At 38.1% G+C, this 18,884-nt stretch overlaps 1 protein-coding gene across 9 annotated transcripts in view; it reads left to right on the forward strand.

The window, feature by feature from the left end:
- Rbp6 (RNA-binding protein 6) overlaps window positions 1-17,200 on the forward strand; it is a 703,560-nt gene extending 686,360 nt beyond the window's left edge. For 7 of the 9 annotated variants that reach the window (XM_069509333.1, XM_069509334.1, XM_069509332.1 and 4 more), the window contains 4 exons: window positions 8,201-8,266; window positions 10,128-10,348; window positions 12,145-12,211; window positions 12,710-17,200. In XM_069509333.1, the coding sequence (XP_069365434.1) occupies window positions 8,201-8,266; window positions 10,128-10,348; window positions 12,145-12,186 (329 nt within the window). In that variant the 3' untranslated portion in view covers window positions 12,187-12,211; window positions 12,710-17,200. The remainder of the gene's footprint in view (window positions 1-8,200; window positions 8,267-10,127; window positions 10,349-12,144; window positions 12,212-12,709) is intronic. The other 2 variants (XM_069509336.1, XM_069509335.1) reach the window with 1 other exon arrangement.
- Window positions 17,201-18,884: the final 1,684 nt, after the last annotated feature.

The following is an 18,884-nucleotide window of genomic DNA, read 5'->3' on the forward strand; positions in this document are numbered from 1 at the left end:
CTAAGTATAAATCTGTATTCGATGGATTGGGCTGTCTACCTGGTGAGTGTCACATTACTGTCAATAAAGATGTCCGTCCCAAAATTGATCCACCACGGAAAGTTCCATTCTCATTACATGATAGACTGAAGAAGGAATTGGACCATATGGAAAGTCTGGATGTCATCACCAAGGTTACCGAGCCAACGTCATGGGTGAGTTCACTTATTTTAGTCGAAAAGAAAAATGGTCAACTTAGAGTCTGTCTTGACCCAAGAAATTTGAACGAAGCGATATGTAGATCACATTATCCAATACCTACTATTGATATTGTGCGATCCAAGCTACATGGAGCATCATATTTTTCTACGCTGGATGCTAGCAGTGGATTTTGGGTTATCTGTCTTGATTTAGAAAGTTCAATGTTGTGTACATTCAACACCCCATTTGGCCGGTACAGGTTTAAGAGATTACCTTTTGGTATCAACTGTGCCCCTGAAATATTTCATAGAATTATGACAGAAACATTTGGTGTACTACCTGGAGTCATGGTGTATGCTGATGATATTTTAGTCTATGGCAAGGATCGTCAAGAACATGATGAAAATCTACAAAGAGTGTTTAAAAAAGCTCAAGAAGTCAACCTAAAGTTTAATAAAAGTAAGTGTAAATTTGGTCATACACAAGTGAAATATTTAGGACATATATTTTCAAAAAATGGAGTGTCCCCCGACCCAGATAAAGTCAGGGCTATCAAAGATATGCCGTCGCCTGTCTGTCTCAAGGATCTACAAAGATTTCTAGGAATTTTAAATTATCTGGGAGGATTTATTAAGAATTTGGCAGAGGAAACTGAACCTCTACGTCTATTATTAAAAAAGTCAAGCGAATGGTCATGGAATGAGAGTCATGAAGCTACATTTACACGTCTAAAAAATATTATTTGTCAAGCGCCAGTCTTATCACACTATAATGTCAAAAAGTCAGTAGTCTTGTCAGTCGATTCAAGTCAGTCAGCAGTTGGTGCAGTCTTGCTTCAAGATAATCATCCAATTTGTTATGCTTCTAAAACATTAACGTCAAGTCAGAAGAACATGGCACAAATTGAAAAAGAACTATATGCCATTGTCTTTGGATGTATTCGATTTCATCAATATCTTTATGGTAAAATAGTCACAGTAGAAACAGATCATCGTCCATTAATTACTTTATTTAAAAAGCCTTTAGCTGAAGTCCCAACACGTCTGCAGAGGTTAATGCTGAGATTACAGTCCTACGACCTAAAGGTTGAATACAAACCTGGCACTAAAATGTATATTGCCGATTCTTTATCACGTGCAGCTTTACCTGAGTGTAGTGAAGATGAGTTGGATGAAGATGTCATGGTTCATGTCAATATGCTAGTAAAAAACTTACCTATTTCAGAAGAACGTCTTCAGTGGCTTGTCGAGGCTACGGAAAATGATGAATGTTTGCAGCTACTGAAAAAATACTATCAGAAAGGATGGCCTGATAGAAAGTCAGAAGTCAATAAACTAGTCCTACCCTATTGGAATTGTCGTCATGAAGTCCATGCTGTCGGTAATTTATTATTAAAAGGTAACAGTCTTATAATACCTACAAAATTAAGGTCAGAAATTTTGAAAATAATACACAGTGGTCATCAAGGCATCGAAAAATCAAAGAATTTTGCCAGAGGAGTTGTATATTGGCCTTTAATGTCACATGATATACAACAGTGTGTGGAAAATTGTGAAATATGTCTATCACACAGGAATGCTAATCCGCCTGAACCTCTTATGTCACATAAAATTTGTTCTTTCCCTTGGGAAAAAGTGGGCATGGATTATTTAAAATTCAAAAATCAAACTATACTTGTCGTTGAAGATTATTATTCAAATTATATTGAAATTGCTAATGTCAGTTCAACGGGAGCCAAAGCTCTGATAAATGCGCTGAAACCTATATTCAGTCGCCACGGAATTCCTGTATTTGCGAACACGGATAACGGTCCGCCTTATAATTCCCAGGAATTCAAACAGTTCTTAGAGTCATGGAATATAACTCATACCACATCTAGTCCATACCTGCCTCGTTCTAATGGATTAGTGGAGTCTGGAGTAAAAATTGTAAAACGCATACTTACTAAATGTGCAGAGTCAGGTGATGATCCATATCTTGCATTATTGCAATACAGAACTACACCTAGAAACAACCTACCGTCTCCATCTGAGTTACTGATGTCCCGTCGTCTCAGAACACTTATACCTACTGTTGTAAAACACCTTGAACCTAAAGTAATGAGTCATAGGATATATAAGAAAATAAAACAACAGAATAATTATAAACAAAAGTTTTATTATGATAAAAAGTCAAAAAAATTGCCTAATGTCAACAAAGGAGATAAAATTATGTTTAAAAAGTCACCAGAGTCAAAATGGCAACCGGGAAAAATTGTCAAGGAATGTGAGCAACCTAGATCATTTATAGTTGAAGCTCCAGATGGGTCTACATACAGAAGAAATCGCCAGCACTTGCTATCTTCGCATTCTTCAAGTCCAACTAAGGATACAATTCATGAAAACAAAGTAGAAAGTCCAGTCAGTAATAAACATGTCAGTCCAAAGAAGGAAATGAGAATGGAAGATTGTAAAGAAAGTAAAGATAAGGGAATAAAGACAACAATAAGTGGTAGACAGGTCAAACCCCCAGTTAGATTTCAAGATTGCTATGATTAAGGATAATTTGTGAAAGTAGATTTTAAGTTTTCAAACTATAGTCGTACCACTGTCAGTCTATAAGTTAAAATGTTATGTCAAATGTCAGTATGTAAATTTTTATAAAATTGTCACACATTGTGTTGGTCCTAATGTCTTCATAAGTTAAGTTAATGTTTTAAAAAACAAAACAAAATGAAAAAGGGAGATGTTATGAGTATACATAGTCTGTGTCAATCTTGATACAAGAGGTCGGTGTCATTAGATATTAGTCTTAGTTAGAAAAAGTCATCTTGTGATTTGTGATTATTAAATTTTAATATATTTTCTATACACTTGATGCAGGCTATTTTATTGTCATATTATTTATACTAAAGTATTATAAATTATACAATGAACATAGTGTTTTTATAGCTAGTCATGCCATAAGATTCTTTTATAGGCATTTTAATTCATACCTACATACAACGGGCTAGCTTTTGAGACTTGCCGCCTTGATGGAGAAAAGAAGAGGAGATAGGGACGTTCCGGAGTCTCTGGATTCATCCATACAAAACGTGAGTGAGTCTCTGGCTGAAGGAGTGAAGGGGTTGACTTACCCCGCCGCCCCCTACCGAGGCTGTTTTAAGTCAATGACAATTTTATCAAAATTAAAAATCATTTAAAAAAGTATACATCCCCGGCGGAAAATCACTCCTTCCAAGGGAATGATTTCCCTCCCCTCCCTTTTACCTCAGCTACCCCCATCAAGGCTGCACGTTTCAAAATGTTCATACAAATAAACAAAATTGAAAATTGCCTGTTACGTTCTCAATAAGCTCATAATTAAAAAAATTGTGAGCTAATCTTTGAAGTGTTGAACCGATTTTGATGAGACTTGGTGCACAAACAGTTGGGGACAGTGTGGCTAATTCTGTTAGACGAGGTCTAAATGTATTGCTATCCTTTTCTGCAGTGCAGGGAGCTTATGAAAGGAACAGCAATACACATAAACCTGTCATTTTAATTTAGTTTTGATCATAGATTCCCGGAAATATCCAGGCAGGCAAATTCCAGAATACTTTTTAACTATTATTAGTATCATCTGAAAACTTACTTTTTTTAGGATGAAATAAAACAAATTAAATTCTTTTGTTTAAATTTAAATTAGATACTATAAGTAGGTAGGTATGCGTATAAGTATTTTACATCAGCTGTAAAATTCATAAGGTGTATTTAAGTAGGTACATCATAAACAGTTCAAATTATATAGGTATTCTACAAGTCTGATGACCCCCAGGTTAGTTGCAGTCTTGACTCTTGAATTAAGTTAGGTTCTAGTGGCCCTAGCTTAGGTAGCTGGAAGATAGGCAACATAATCTGGTAAGTATAGGTTAGGTACCATAGATGATCTGCAACCTGAAAATAATAATTTATTTTAGAAAAATACTTAATATAATAAGCTAGCTAAATTTGGTAGGTAGGTCCATTTCATACAAAATTTTACTAACTTATACCCTTCTATACTAGATTGTGCCCGCGATTTTGTCCGCGAGGACTACACAAATTTCAATTAGATAGATCAGTCAGTCAGCTTTTCCTTTTTTATATATAGATAAATTAAGTACCTACTTTCTTGTTTGTGAATGGATGCAAGTAATGGTAGGTAGTAGGTAGGTATTTTCTGTTATTGTATGTATGTTTCTTAATATACCTGGTAGGTAGGTACCTACCTAGGTTTCTATTCTGGTGAAAAAATGGGTTGATTTTATCAGATGTAGGTACCAACTTATATGTATAATTGAATCATAAATTAATGTAAGTAGGCACCTACTTAGTAGGAAATTTGAGCCACACGTTTGATGTACCTACCCATAAGGCTTAGAATAATATTATGTAGGTATTAGGTACCTAGGTATAGGTAGGTAATAAATTGTGCATATCTTACCTTTGCCTCAATGATCAAGGTGTGACATACTCTTTGTGATCGATCTTACAACGCTACAAGTAAATGCATTCTGCGAGCTATATGTATGGATGGCTATCGCTGCACAAAATGATTCATCCGAGATGCACTATTATCATTATCTATCATTTTAGCCTGTGGATGTCTGTCTTCTACATCCAATCATCGCTGCACAAAATGATTCATCCGAGATGCACTATTATCATTATCTATCATTTTAGCCTGTGGATGTCTGTCTTCTACATCCAGTCATCGCTGCACAAAATGATTCATCCGAGATGCACTATTATCATTATCTATCATTTTAGCCTGTGAATGTCTGTCTTCTACATCCAGTCATCGCTGCACAAAATGATTCATCCGAGATGCACTATTATCATTATCTATCATTTTAGCCTGTGGATGTCTGTCTTCTACATCCAGTCATCGCTGCACAAAATGATTCATCCGAGATGCACTATTATCATTATCTATCATTTTAGCCTGTGGATGTCTGTCTTCTACATCCAGTCATCGCTGCACAAAATGATTCATCCGAGATGCACTATTATCATTATCTATCATTTTAGCCTGTGGATGTCTGTCTTCTACATCCAGTCTTGAGGCATCCTCATTCAGCCACTTCACGTTAGGTACCTACTCTATAATATGAACGGTCCATCGGTCGGTACCCCACTAGGTACTTGTAGGTATGCTGTGGTACCAAATCTCAACTCAGTAGGAACGCAGGCATGGATTGTTCACTGCCACTTCAACTTGCTGGGTGGTTTCGACTATGTGAGAACCTGTTTCTTTGACGGATGCTCAACCAAGTACGACAGGCATGGATTGTTCACTGCCACTTCAACTTGCTGGGGGGTTTCGACTATGTGAGAACCTGTTTCTTTGACGGATGCTCAACCCAGTACGACAGGCATGGATTGTTCACTGCCACTTCAACTTGCTGGGGGGTTTCGACTATGTGAGAACCTGTTTCTTTGACGGATGCTCAACCCAGTACGACAGGCAAGGATTGTTCACTGCCACTTCAACTTACGGGGGGGTTTGGGCTATGTGAGAACCTGTTTCTTTGACGGATGCTCAACCCAGTACGACATGCATGGATTGTTCACTGTCACTTCAACTTGCTGGAGGGTTTGGGCTATGTGAGAACCTGTTTCTTTGACCGATACACTGCGCACATCACAAATTACGCCGCTGAACCAAATTTAAGTTACACAATCACGACGGTTAGCTTTGACTACCTTCCCAAACATTCTCCTTGCCTCCGTGGGCAAATTAAGGCACTTCACTTATTAAATTTCATCATTTTGTTTAATTATCAATAAGCTTTCACGCTTCTCTCACCGAGTATTTTTTGGTGAGTTACAATTCGACTATCGACTCGTATCCATAAGCGAAAATGACGTCATTTACTAGTTTTAGGACGTCAAACTTAGGACTCGTACTGCCAAATTACTCGATATTGGTATTGGTGTAGGTAAACGCAAACCATTCTCGATGGTGACGTAGTTATGTGGTAATTGGTATCGTAAAGTTGAAAGCTATACTCGCAAACACTCGATCATCTTTAGTTCGCAATATTTCCGCTGTGTCGCTGCCTGTAGATGTATGGAAACAGTCGATTTCGACTTTGGTATTTTTAAAACTATGAAATCTTATACTAACTGTACTGAAACACGTGAAACACGTCTTAAGCTCAAGTTTAATCGGGCGTGTTGTGACTTTGTTGTCTGTGATCCGACCCGTCGAAAACTTTAATTGAATAATTAAGATTTAAGCATGTAATGCTTACAATTTTCATTGCATGTTTTTAATAAATAATGCCTATAAGTGGCATGTTATACAGAAAAAGACTATGTATTATTTATTTAATAAGTGCTTTGTAAACTTGCTGTTGGTGTACAGAAAAATAAAAAATTAAAATTAAATTAAATTAAAATTAAAATAAATATCTCACAGAACAATTATTAGTACATAGGTCTCTTGTAGAGACTTCCACGCGTCACAGTCATATTGTGTTGACTAAACCCAGCGGCTCCCTTAAACTAGTTTGATGTCGTGTGTCCATCTAGTGGGGGGAGGGTGGTTCTGACGCTGCACTTTCCGATGCGAAGTCGCCATTCTAGCACCTTGGGACCCCAACTTCTATCTTTCTGATTTGATTACGTAGAGAAACATCAAGCATAGCACTTTCCATCGCCCGCTGAGTGACTTTCTTATGGAGCCCATACGGCCCATAGCTAGCGACCCTGTCTTAATATTTATACTATGATCTAATTGCTTAGCATGAACCTTGTAGTCATAAATCTGTGCACTAAATCATAACATGGGTTATGCTGTAGTCTTTCATTTTCATTTCTGCGAAAGACAATAAATATGAGTGCCGTCGACATAATGGGAAAAGAATGAGCTACGTGCTATCGACACGTTAACGATCAGTAGACGTGTCTGCGCTACTACTCAAATTCCTATTTATTACTCGGCAACCCTCAAATAAATAGCCTCTCACATCGCAGCGTAATGTTATTAAAATGTGTCAGCGTTTTAGTGAGGGCCGGCAGCGAGCGGGCGCGAGCGAGCGCGAGCGCGGGCCGCCCGTGCCATCTATCATTCATCCTCCATTACTTATATTGTACTTTTTTTGCAAAGTCACTCGCAGGCCGGTAATCACCTGGTGCGGCCGCGGACCTTCATTTTTCACACTAAATCACAACTCGCTCATCTAACAAAAATAAAATTTGTCGTACAAGTCAATAAAACTAATGGTTATATTATGAGCAAGCGAAAACGGAATCCACTCGTTTTTGGGAATATCTATGAACATCGGTTTCAAAAACAGCACTTAAAAGTATACGGAAAACCAATTCGATAAATTATACCTATAGAAATATAATCAGTGGATTCGAGCGGAACATTTTAGCGTAGACCGAATATTTACCTACCTACATTTACATTTACTAGCAATTGAGACTAATTTAAAATTCGAAGACTAAAATTCTGCGCGAAATAGTAGTAGAGGCGGAGGGCGAGGCGGAGCGAGAAGCGAGTTCGGGAGCGAGCGGCGTCGAGCCGCCGCCGGTACGTGCACCGTATGCTAATGCCACTCCCTATTCAATAAGCAGACCGCCGCGTGCCACCGAGAACTCACGTCAGATAATTTACTGGATATTTTGTAAAAGTTTTTTTCGTCCTCTGTGATTTATGCGCGCGAAACTTCGAGCTCTCTTTTTCATTTGAATGCACGTGACATACGTTATATTTTTTGTTCCAACATAATCTCAGCCCGGGGAGTCTTAACCGTGCTCATTCGTCAGCTCGGCATCTGTCTCCAACGGCTAAATTATTCATGCATTTACGCGCTTCAGGTTTATTCGCGCTTGATAAATTTAATGTCGAGCGTTATTGAAATACATTATACTTAAACCAATCACAAACTTTGGGCAGGGTTCCATTTAAAGTTTGATGGTTCAGTCATAGATCTGTATGTTCTATAATTACCGAGTGTGTGTACCACTCGCGTACGTGGAGCGAATGCGAACCATGTGTATGTTTGCAGTGGACCTGACCAACGGCCAACTCACACCGAATAACAACACACCGCTGCTCGCGCAAGCGCTCTCAGGTGAGGACGCCTTCATGCCATTCCTATAAGAATACATTCCTCTTTGACCATCATGTGACTAACCTACCATTCTATCATGTAACTCACATCATTCAGGCACATTCATCAACAATTTCCACATACTAACATCCTTTGATCGTTGACTATCATCATTTTGAAAAATACGAGAAATAAACTTAATTACTTCTATATCAGGAACCTCAAAAATAACTTTTTAAATATTTATAGCTACTTAAGTTGAAGATAAGTACCTAATAACCTAATCATTATTATTATAAGTAAAAAAATATTAACAACCTCGTTAAAAAATTTATTTATGACAGTAAAAGTAAAGTAAAAAAGCGGAAGGGGTGTACTAATTAAATAAAGTAAATATACATAATATACGTATGTATATATACACATAAAAATACAACAGTAAATAAGAGAGGAATAGACGACAGATAAGTGGAATAAAAAGTAAAAATAAATAAATAAACACATCAAATGGAGGATAAATAAAAGAGCTTCAATTTCGTTTTGAAAATTGATAGTGATTGAGACTGTATGATATCCAAGGGGAGGGGAGTATATTTGGAATCGTTAATTTAGCAGAGAAAAATGTACAAACAAACGACTTGCCCATTAAAAATATGGAAACAGAGGAATGCATGTGAATATAAAAATTGTACCAATGCTAAAACAGAAATAGATATCGTAATAACTATTGTAAAATATCCGATATATTTTGCAATTGTAAGGGCGTACGACTAGTACGGGTGCTTGAATTAATTTTCGAAAACTAAATCGGATATCGAGTTCTTACATACGCGTACAAGTACAATTGGTATCATCCCTAGTTTTAAAACTACTTACTTTAAAAACTTTATAAAATTTTAAAATAAAATATAACATATATAAACTAAGCTGATGCCCGCGACTTCGCCCGCGTAGACTATACAAATTTCAAACTCCTATTTTACCGCCTTAGAGATTGCATTTTCAAAAATCCTTTCCTAGCGAATCTTTACGTCATAATTGCTATCTGCATGCCAAATTTCAGCCTGATCCGTCCAGTAGTTTAAACTGTGCGTTGATAGATGAGTCAGTCAGTCAGTCAGCTTTCTTGGCTTAGTTTACGTCGTGCCCACATAACTCTAAATAAGACAATAGAAGTGATGTCTGTTGTATTTAATACACGGACTGCGTGTCGACAATGTTGAACAACCTACTTCTACAAAAATCTATAAAAACTAGCTGATTCCCGCGACTTCGTCCGCGTGAATTTGGTTTTTTAAAAATCACGTGGGCACTCTTTGATTTTCCGGGATAAAAAGTAGCCTATGTTACTTTCCGTCATTTCAACTATCTGTACGCCAAAAATCAAGTCAATTGGTTGATTAGTTAGGGCGTGAAGGAAGGACAAACAAACACACTTTCGCATTTATAATATATAGTATATAACTGTAGCACCCAAAGCATTGTAACAAATATAACACAGTGTAAATAAATCTTCTTTTACAATAACACGAAATGATGTGTCACTGCCCATCAGGCAGCGAAGTTTTTTTGTATCGAAACTCAACAAAAACTATCTAAGTTTTCGAGATGTGCCTACTTGTACTAGCGGTACTTAACCTTTATGGTGGTCCACTACTTCTACCAGGTAGGCTGGGTCAGGCTGCACTGTAACGTAAAAATCCGCCTGCATTTTGGTTCACATTTTGTAAATAACTGCGTCGAATAGAGGCGCGGCGGGACCGCACTGGAAGTTCGCAAAAATGCTCGCCGCACCGTTGCGGCTCGACCCATCTAGTGGACGCCTTTCTTTGTAGCTACGATTACCAGGTTAATACTAACCACTGCCTTATGATTTCCGCAGTGATGAACAACTACCAGGCGGCCGCAGCCGGGTTCGGGCCTCCAGCGTCGCCGCACACGGCCGGCGGACGGGCGGGGTTCCCGTCCGCTAGCTCGCCGGGTCCCGCGCTTGACGTCTACGGCTCAGCGGCGGACAGCGTCGGCTACGTACAGGCAGCGAGCCCCCAGCCCTCCGGATTTCCCGCCATTGCAGTTAGCCGCGCACCCCTCAATTACACCCCAGTAAGTTTCAAAACGTAACGTGATGTAATCATCATCATCATTATCAACTGATAGACGTCCACTGCTGGATATTTCTTGTAGGGACTTCCACAGTCCACACGCCACGGTTTTGTTCCGTCTGAATCTGTGCTTGTAACTACTTGCCAACAATTGGTATCATTGAGATTGGCTACTCTGACCGAAATTCGGTCAGGACAACATTCTTCACTTACCTATTATTAAATAGTAATTTTATCTGAATAAACCACGTAGCAGAAGTTACACAGTTCAGAAATAGTATTCGAACATTGAAAAGGAATTACTCAAACTTATTTTATTTCTTGATAAATGGGATAAAGTTATTAACTTTCGATTCTAACTTTTTTCATTTGTTACGTCATGCTCAAAAATGCCTATTCCAGTAAGACTCGAATGAAGGCAATTCAGAAAATTGTCCCTGCTCGAGAAGTTTCAACTGTCACGGAATTCAAATTAATGTTTGTTCTGTTTTCTTTTTCTGATTTGTGCTCCTAGGAATCTTAAATTCATTTAATGATTAAATACATGATTTTCTGATTTTGCAATAGGAAAAATGCACAGGTAATTATTGTAAATAACATATGCTATGTTACCTGTACCGTTATAATAATAAACATATTTTGTGTGAAATTTTAAAACCTTTAGTCGCGCTCTATTTCACGCCAGTGTAACTCCTAAATGTAGAGCCACCCTATGTTAAACGCTGTCAAGCCGCACGTGACAGGCACCACAGACGCAATTAGCAGGCGACACTCTAAAATTTTAGCGAGACGGTCCAATCTCATTACCGAACCGATCTTCCCGTCGCTCTTACGGCGTAATCACCATAAGTTAGCGAGGAAGTGAAGCGTGGGAGATGCGATTATAAAGTGTTCCGAAATATGAGAACGGCGGGCGATGGCGGCGGCAATCTACGCGGTGCATTGCCGCGGGTAATGGCTTTTTAAAACTGCGACCGTGCTCCATAACTGCTTCCCAGAGACGCCATCAGTCTTCATTGCTTGTCGGCACCCGCCAACGCCGCCACCGCCGCCGAGATCTTAACTCCTCACGTCGACGTATCTTTGAGACATTTTTCAAACTGCTCTTAAAGCTTTTAGTTTTCCTTTGTACGAAGTAAGACATCCCCTTTTCAAATACTAAAAGCAAATACACTCGAACTTGACTCGTGCTTCAAAAGTTCTTTAAGACTTGCTGTGGCAGAAAGGTCGCGCGGGGCGGTTTTGTGAGCTAACGTTCACATTTAGTCAATCCGTTTATCAAATGGGATACAAACTCGATCATTTGCAATCGTTGAGGTAGAACAATACTTTGTTAATGAAAAAATGAACCTTTCAGCCGCTGGCCCGCTCCGAGTGCGGCTCATGTGGTTCCTGGGTGTAAAACGGTCTTATTAGGTAACGGGAATGCCCCTACGGGCAATAACCGTAAATCAAGGAGAACAAGCGGTGTAATTACCGCTGCCGAGCGGTCGCGCGCCGCTCTAACTCATCCACTTGCTGTTTTTATTTTGTTGGCCACTGAGCTCGCTACCACTCTATCGACTGCGAACTCCAAACTTACTACCTTTAAATCTGCCCCGGAAGAAGTTAATGTTCAATCGAACGTTTAACCCCCATTCAATTATGAACCGTAAATTTTTGAATTGAATTATACGAACAATTCAAACACAATACAATATCCGTCTCTATTATACTGTATCGATTCTTAAAAATAAACCAGTTTTCTGTTTTACTAGCGTTATTCGTTTGGCTAATTTTGTCTTTTTTCTATTACAGGGACCCTTGATTCCTGCGGCTTTCACCAACGGTTATCATTGAAAGTGTTATAGCACAAATATTTAACGTGAGTATAATTTTTTACAGTGTGGTCTCGGCATAGGTAGGTACATAATTAAAATGTCGTTACGTGTAATGGCGCTTTAAAACTCGGCGTGTGTAATTGTTGCCGTCGCAAATATGAACATTCAAGTGGTTCGTAATAAACGTTTACATAGTGCTTTAAGATTAACAATACCGCTATAAGCAAGACTATTACGCCGTGCTTTTATTTAATTAACTCGAACAATACTCCTCATAACAGCTAACCTTTACAAAATTCTCGCAGCGTTATAAAAAGCCTGACTAAACTACATTGCACTTTTCATGAATATTATTCTTAACAAATGTTTTAAAAAAGTAGTGAAATACCTAAAAAATAACAGCTGTCTATGACGAAGTAGTATTTTGTAAGATTAACGAAATTATGTAGGTATTTCTTCTAAAACTAGATAATTAGAGTAGGGAATCTATATGTTGTATGCGATTTAACAAGTATTAATTAGATAATGTTTTGTGTAAACAGGTGGCGAGCGGCGTGGCGGCGAGTAGCACACCAACGCAACCCCACCAACCTACCCGCGCCAGCGAGCGTTCGCGTTCGCGCCCGCCGCGGCCCCGAGCCAGTCCGCGCACGCCGCGCCACGTGCCGCATCGGCGACGGTCGTGTAATCCGTCCGGCCACCGCGCGGACCGATCCGTCGACCGCGGCATCTCAACCTCACTCCCACCAACAGGAATCCCAACTCTCCCGACCCCACGACCCGACCTCGATCCCTACCCTATAAAATTCGACACCTTGTCTATTGTAAATAATGATAATCTACTTTTTGTCGTGTGAACGAGAGATAGTCTATTGATTAAACAGGTATTTTTTCAAATTATTCTCGCTTCGACTGTACCGTAGATGTGTTGTCAATATTAAACGATTAAACTACAAAAAAATACATTTCGTAATATATAAAGAGCATCTAGACGATTCGATTGCAGGGAGGTATATCTTAAAATATTTTATTATTCATAGTTAAATTACAGTTTAAGGTGTAACGTAACTTACATGTCAACTTTTCCATTCCCGAGTCGTTTGAGTTATTCATAGAGGATCGGTTTCGTGGCATTTAAGAATCGCGTCCAGCGTTCGAGTGTTTAACGTACCTACTAAAACTTTTCGGTAGTGAGCTTTTATATTTAAGAGTTTGGAGCGTCAGTAGGAGCCGAATGCGGAGCATCGGGCTGAGGGTGAGATGTCTGCCCTCGTGTTCTGCTTGTACAGTCGTCGGTCGGCATCGTAGCGGCATAGGTTGGTAGGGGCTGGTCCGGCGCCGGCGACACTTCGGAGACAATAACCGCGCGACCGCGGATCGCCGCGCGCTATCTCGCTCGTCCACCAACACATATTTTATTCTATCTATTTTTAATATTAATGTCAAATATTAACATAATTACTATACTAATACATATTGCGCATATTTTACCTATGAATGTAATTATTTTCGCCTAATTCGAATTGTATAAAATCACCTCTATGGACGGCTATTCTGTTTCTGTAGAAAAATTCTGGATTATTTCCCTATAAGACTATGTTAGTTACGCGTATACATACTTTCTTAATATTAATAATATGTATTATGATATAAAATTTTATCCTAAGGATAACATGATCATATTTACGATTTTCATAAGGACATTTTGGAAAGCTAAGTCGGTACATTTCAGAATATCTCTCATCGCATTAATATAATAATTCATTTCTATCTTGTACCTTTGAAAGTAGGTATTGTAATTATAATAAATAACATTTTTGTGCATTACGTAAATAATATTTCATTGTTTCTTACGATTGTATTTACCTTAATATAAGACCACTGTTGAAAATATTTGCGGCTCCACCAGAAACGCGGAGTCACACAGTACTTAGTCGTATTTAAAGTTTTAATCAAAATAATAAAATATACACAATTAAAATTTTCATACAGAAAAGACGATAAAACAATTCAAACTTTTCAATAAACCAAAGACAGGGATATATAAATCAAAATCAAGTGCGCAGGTTCGAGGTAATAGAGTAACATAAAAAGTCAATTCATTAATCATATTCGTTAGGTACTGGAAATAAATTTGACCACTTTGTCTAGTTTACAGGAGTAAGGCACGCAAGCGAAGCGCGTCCAGCACGGACAGGCGTGGCCTGGCGGGCCCTCGCGTGCGCTGCGCCTGCGTCTCTCGCTCGTTACACACACGTGCACTCAGTTGCAGTCATTCGTTATATTTACTATTATTATTACTCATTACCAACATCAATTAAACATTAATATTATAAATCTAGGTATTAAATTTTAGATAATAATAATGAACAATCTTTTAAATGCTATTATTATATAAATACGTTATAAATATAAATGTTTCCTGTTACAAAAATATTGAAAATGATACGAAATAAATCAATATTCTTTTTAAAGGTAATTTATTACTTATGAGTATGTAGTTAATTGAATAATGGAGTGTTAAAAGGAGCGTGCCCGTCGCCGGGCGGTGCGCTCGCTTCGCGTTTTTTTGTTCATTCGTGCCGAAGCATCGTTCGCTACGTGAGTGCGTGCGCGCTCGCGCTCGCGGCCCGGCACGCGCCGCGCCGCGTTCGCCTCGCGCACGACGCATCCCGCAGGAGACGCGACCGCTATTATGTTGTTAAACGTTAGCTAGGAAATTGATAATAAATCGAAGGTGTGAGTCTATTATAAGACGGTCGGAAAATCGATATCATACCTAACAAATTAACGTAATTATTTGTTTTATATTTACGGTGTTATAGGTATTTAAGACATTTTTCTTAGAATATTTAATTATTACGATGAAATGTTATAATTGTTAGGCCCAGACCGACGGCGGGGCGGCGCGCGCGCACCGAACCGCCGTCGGCCGTCTCATTCACTCTTACATCCTCACTATAATTATATTTTCTTACCGACCTTTTTAATGTAGGAAAAGCGTACACGGCCGCTTATCCCCGTGCGAGTTCGAGTACAAAACATACATAATATAGTGAGAGACGTTCGTTTCGCTCGTTCGTGAGAAGCCATCCGTTCGCCGCGATTGCACCGAGACGACACTATGACAATTACTATTGTATATAAATAGTTAGCCGCATGTGTAAAAAACGTATTAGTCGATACCATCTGATCGATATTATTAGACTCATTCGAGCTACAATCAGGATTAGCTTTACAAAGATATTAGTTTCATTGTTGTTGTTATGGTTTGTTGATACGGTTTGTGAGCTTGTTTCGTTAGTCCCTTTAGGGCTTCCACACGCGGGTCATTCTTTTATATTATTATTGTTTATTTAATTATTTATCGTGTATAACTATTATCATTCTAAATGATTGTACACTCTTTTAATATATAGGTAATTAAAATAATTTATTGCCAAGCAATATGTATTTAATAAGACGTATTAAATAAAATTTTAGCGAAAATTTGGAGTTATTGAGAATATTCAATCATTCAAAATGAATATTAATAGATTTGTTCAGTAGTTGGGTATGACCCGCGTGTACGTTGCCGCGGCTCGGTGTGCGTGTAACTTTACAACGATATTTGGATAAGAATGGCTCATAATAAGTAGAATGAAATTTTAGGCCATTTGTAATTGATATTTTTGGGATTGATCACTCGAGTGAATAGAAAAATTCAAGTGGTTCTTAAGATTTTTGGAAATTACAGTTCCAACCACGATTATGATCGGACCTAGTTTGAGGCACATCTTAGTGTAGATTATCACATTCGCCACCGCAGCCGCTACATTCTCGCTTGTTCGTTTCACTCGTTAGTTAATTAATTTCAGTCGCCATTTTAGAAATGTTTTCTATATCAAATAAAGACTACGTAATAATATTAATAAGCGAGATCTCAAATTTATTTTAAAATTCGTTATGTGATCTTAACACTGCGACTTATCGTATAATATCCATCTAAGTAAAAATTAATAAAAAAATAATTTATTATATTTTGTATAATAACATTCTACATTATTTTACACTATGTACTTTATATCGTTAATAAAGATAATAATTAATTTTAATCTAATAAAGTGACAGACTGGTAAAGTTCGTAGAGTCGCCGAGGCGGCCTTAGATCAGTAGCTTTGCATACTCGGCATTGGCCAACTTAATGTTTCAAGGACCAAAGTTATAGTTATTCGCGTAGGACCGGACGCGCATTGGCTCCACACGAACCGACTTCAACCGATCGGTTGCATCAAGCAGCATCAGAGCGTGTCTGTGAGAATAGCGTTTGAGAATAGAGGCGGGCTGAGGCGGAGCTGCGCGCCTACCTCGGCGAGGCAGGCTCGCAGCCCGCCGGCACTCACAACTCGCTCCCGGCATCCCTTCCGCCCCGCGCAACGCCGCCCGCTTGGTTTCGTTCTCGCGGTTACTTCTCGATTACGTGCTTCGCGTGCTGACTGATTTTCTATAGCAATAAAAATCAATTACCTAAGATTTTACATTAAAGTAAATTTGGATTTATATATACGTTCGAATTTGGTGTCATGTACATTTAAAATATTAGAGAAAGGAGATAACGATAGGCGAACGAACCGCGACGCGATGTTGCGGTCTCGGCGCATTATTTTCGTCATTTCTTCGTGTATAATATGTTACATGAATCTGTATACAATATGGATATAAATCGTATTGATGAATAAATTAGGTTTTACGGCATCTCTTTATTAAAATAATGATAATATCAAACATTTTGTAAAAAGCGGTGTGTATGCCCGCCGCCCCGATTTCGTGCACCAGTGCACTTTAACTTATTGGAATATTACATTACTATAACGTACATAATACTATGAGATATATAATCATACAGCCTCTTGGGGCGCGCGTGTATGGCGATGTATGTATACACATTGTGCAATGTACATATACCTATTATAATACAATGATTTAAGACAAGGTTCACATCGTGCCGTGTGTATGTGGTAATAAATATAATATGGACATTGTTCAAACAATAACCAGTTGTTTTATTTGATTCACTATCCTATATCTATCTATATATTACTGTAATATCCTAAATTTAAAAATATTAATAATAATATATTTATGTTAAAATTTTCAATGTATTAAGTAAGTTTTCATCTCGAACATCAAGTCTCTAGCGCTGAACTCTGCCATGGTACCAAATCCGTTGTGCACAAAGAAATAAACCAAACTTGACTAGTAAATTGATAATACGATACCTAGTAAAATCACAACATAGTTCACAATGTTCTCTGAGAGATGTAAACATCTAGCAAGGTCCAAATTTAACGCGGCAGTGGCACGACTACGAGAGACGTTCAAGTTTTGAAGTACGATCACGCTGGCTGAAATACCATGCAAGCCTATGGAAATAAAAAATCTTTCATACAATATGGATGTTACGAACACTTTTAAGTGCTTCAAATATCGTGCAGCTGCCGCGATTAGCCTGGACCCAGCTAAATATGTTTAGTTCATACATAAACAGAATTAATTATTATTTTCTTCATGGTCACATTTTATTATAATAAAATTACTTTTCGATAAAGTACATGCATTTAGTTTTTTATTTTATTTATTAAAAACCACAATATCAGTATCACGGTCTAGCAGAAACCTTTTGACGTTTTCCCTAAACAAATGTAAGAAGATAAGTATTTTAAAATTAAGCATTGGTAGTTGATGAAACTCCAAACCAATTCGCCAAATACAAAGATTGCGAAAGTGTTCATCTTTGAACCTGCGCAAACACTTCGACTTGGGAAATTTGTCTTAATAGACCGATTAGGCGAACCCTTTCTACCTGTTTCCATCTTAGATTGCATCGTTGATGAGTGACGATGCAATGCGATGTGATATATGTCAGGTAAGAAAGCAGTCAGGAGATAAAAGCTAGCTTGTCTTCAAATAAGAAAAATGCCGGAATTTTAAGAGGACGATATTTAACGGTTTAATCTCGATCTGGTCGTCAGGCCGTTAGTGTAGGTATATGTTACCAGTAAAGTACGAAAGTCGTTAATGTCGTAGATTACCAGGTTCGTTACCTTGGGTTCGGACTTTTACTAAGTGCATGTTTAACAACTTCCAGATAAGCTTTATCTAACGAATAAGTTTGACATTATAACAGTTCTTGTATTGGGAATCTGTCAAAATAACAAATTTACCCGTTAGATAAATTGAGTTTATCTGGCGCTTGTGAATACAGTTAAAGTAGAGATTTCTAAACTTTTCCTAGTTCGTGTGCACCTTAACCATCAAATCACAGAACGGGGTATTCTGCGCCTATTTATTCTTCTTGGGTATACTTTCTTTATCCCCGAAAATCAAAGAGTTTCCATGTGATTTTTATTAAAGCTAAATCCAGGCTTAAGTAGCGTAGTCTTAAGCGTCATCTTATTAAAACGCTTCATTGAACGATTCAACTAAGTACTTGTTCTAACCATCTAACCAGCATGGAAGATCGGAATTCATCTATCTACTGTTTCTGCATGGTACATTGGTAAGAGATCGGAGCTGAGATTGACAAGATACTTGATAAACCAAGTGAACTACGTACCTAATACTCTATCTATAGTCAAAATAATGAAGGTTTATCGAAAATATGCAGGTTTGGGTAAGTCCCATTTTGTTATATAGAACTTGACGTCATCGAACAAAATGATACAATTTATCCATTTT

The sequence above is a fragment of the Maniola hyperantus genome, chromosome 3 (genome assembly GCF_902806685.2).
Source record: "Maniola hyperantus chromosome 3, iAphHyp1.2, whole genome shotgun sequence".
Taxonomy (NCBI): Eukaryota; Metazoa; Arthropoda; class Insecta; order Lepidoptera; family Nymphalidae; genus Maniola; species Maniola hyperantus.